Source organism: Mandrillus leucophaeus, unplaced genomic scaffold (genome assembly GCF_000951045.1).
Source record: "Mandrillus leucophaeus isolate KB7577 unplaced genomic scaffold, Mleu.le_1.0 Scaffold20, whole genome shotgun sequence".
Taxonomy (NCBI): Eukaryota; Metazoa; Chordata; class Mammalia; order Primates; family Cercopithecidae; genus Mandrillus; species Mandrillus leucophaeus.
In genome coordinates this window covers 2,997,188-3,000,002 of record NW_012102032.1, presented here as the reverse complement: position 1 = coordinate 3,000,002, position 2,815 = coordinate 2,997,188, and the positions used below count along the sequence as shown (strand labels likewise).

Here is a 2,815-nt window from a genome sequence, read left to right as displayed (position 1 = left end):
TTTTGTATTTTTAGTAGAGACGGAGTTTCGCCATGTTGCCCAAACTGATCTTGAACTCACTCAATTATCTGCCCACCTTGGCCTCTGAAAGTACAGAGATTACAGGCATGAGCCACCACGCCCGGTCTATTTGTTTACTTTTTTAAACAGATAGGTCTTGCTATACTTCTCAGGCGAGTGCAGTGACTTTTCACAGGTACAATCATAGCACACTGCAGCCTTGAATTCCTGGGCTAAGGCAATCGTCCCACCTCAGCTTCCTGAGTAGCTGGGACTACAGGCGTACACCCAATCCCAATACTGTTTTGTTAAAAACTAAGACAATGGCCTAGGCCTACACATGGTCAGGATCATCAGTATCACCACCTTCCACCTCCACATCTTGTCCCATTGAAAGGTCTTCAGGGGTACTACCATCTATGGATCTACAATGCTAACAATGTCTTCTTCTGGAATATAGACAACTTTTTTTTAAAAAGTAGGAGTAAACGCTAGAATATATTCTAGAATAATGAATGGTATGGTATAGTAAATACATAAACCAGTAGCATAGTTGTTTATCATACTTATCAAGTATTACATACTATACATAATTATGTGTGTTATATTTTTATACAACTAGCAGCGCAGTATGTTTGTTTACACCAGAATTACCATAAACACATGATTAATGCTTTGTGCTACTACATTACAATGGCTATGATGTCGTTAGACATCACCACTAGGCAACAGAAATATTTCAGCTCCATTTTAATCTTATGGGACCATTGTCACATATGCAGTCTGTCATTGACCAAAAGGTCATAATTTGACACTCTGTATATGGGAGATGTGTATAGGTTACATGCAAATACTATGCCATTTTATATAAGGGACTTGAGTATCTGAGGATTTTGGTATCCATTAAGGTCTTGGGGCCAATACCACACAGATATACATGTATGTGTGTAAAAAGGAAAAGGAAAAAAGATTGGGGATAATGAAGAAAAATAAGAGTATTTAGTAACTATTTATGTGCTGAATTCTACCAGCTAAATTGTCAATCAAGTACAAAAATAAAATAAAAATATTTCCAGACAATGTAGTCAAGAAAAATGTGTTCTGATTACCCTTCCTGGAAAGCTACTGAGGGAAGTGGGATATTAAAACAAAACAAGTAAACCAAGAAAGTAAATACCAGAGGAATCAGGAAACATGGGATTCAACACAAGAAAGATGTCAAGAGTCCCCAGAATGATTAAGATAAAAATCTCAGGAGATAGCTGTGTATAAGGCATAGAGAGAAATTACAAAAAGCAAATTTCAGACAAGTGAATATATCAAATACTTATGCAACACTATATATTTTATGTACTCATTTACTATATACTTCATATTCACCCACCCTAATCTAAAATATAAACTCTATGAGGACAGAATTTTGCCATTTTGTTCACTGCTGTATCACCAATATTTACAATGATGCCTCTATCTATTTAGGACTTAATATTTCCTCAATAAATAAAAATGCTAAACTTTAGCGTAATAATCACTAGATGTAAAGTAACTGGCAATAATATCCCCACAGTGTGGGGAGATTTTAACCTCTTATACATTCAGATTTCTATGGAAACAATTCTGTTCTTACAAAGCAGAATATAGTTCTAATGCGGTTCCCAAACATGAAGAAAAAACTTGAGAAGAATCAGCTGATTGCTATTTCATAAAAATCTCCATTATAACACAAAGATCAACAGATCTTTTGATCTCAAACAGATAATCTCTGTCAAAAAAGAAACAAAACTTTTATAGTATACAGAGAAAAAAGGATAAAGACTATTTCATTACATTTAATATTTCATCACCTGGTGCTCCACCTCCTGAAGTAAGGATTCCAAAAGTTCTGTTTCTTGGGTTAGAGATGTCTTCTGACCTGATTAAAAATAGTGAATCATCAACACTTGGGCTCATTACTGGTTTAAGAATGAAATTAACTTCCAATGAACATATTTAATAACAAGAAATACACTTCAAGTAAGCAAAAATTCCTCATTACAGCTACCCTAAAAATTCTCATTCAACTTTCAGAGGTTGAATATTATAGTAGCCTTGAAAATGGAACTTCAGAACCAATTCTAATTAGTTTTAGAGAAGATTATCACTTAGACTGAATTCATCTAAGAAATGAAATGTGCAATGACAATATACTTTACGCAAAAAATTTACTTTTCTAGATTTTCATATTCCCTTGGGAAGAAGCAATAACATGAATTTCATTCAGTCAGTTATTCTGAAATAATTTTTCACCAAATTTAAGTGTGGCTTAACAGAGAATACAAAGTGGGCCAGAGTTTTAGGTTAAATGTCAGCAAAAGGTCTGTCCTGTGAATATACAAGGACCTGTTTAAAAAAAAAAAAATCCCAGAGAGGTGAATAATCTCAAAGAGTTGGAGACAGAAAAGGATAAACAAATTATTACTGCCGGGGGTCAGTGGCTCATGCCTGTAATCCCAGCACTTTGGGAGGCCAAAGCAAGAGGATAACTTGAGCCTAGGTATTTGAGACCAGGCTAGGCAACATGGTAAGACTCAGTCCCTACAAAAAAATTAAAATTAGCCAAGAGTGGTGGTGCATGCCTGCAGTCCCAGTTACTCAAGAGGCTGAGGCATGAGAATCGCTTGAGTCCAGGTGGTCAAGGCTGCATGTAGTCATGCAGTGAGCCTTGATCGCACCACTGCAGTCCTGCCTGGGCAACAGAGTGAGACCCTGTCTCAAATTACAAACAAAAAAATTATCATTACAGAAATTATCATTACAGAAAAGGAAGAAAATGCTT

General features: G+C 35.7%; 1 protein-coding gene across 1 annotated transcript in view; it reads right to left on the bottom strand.

The window, feature by feature from the left end:
* TRIM37 (tripartite motif containing 37) overlaps positions 1 to 2,815 on the bottom strand; it is a 127,426-nt gene that overhangs the window by 81,723 nt on the left and 42,888 nt on the right. The window contains exon 8 of the mRNA XM_011979257.1: positions 1,845 to 1,912. Within this exon, the coding sequence (XP_011834647.1) occupies positions 1,845 to 1,912 (68 nt within the window). The remainder of the gene's footprint in view (positions 1 to 1,844; positions 1,913 to 2,815) is intronic.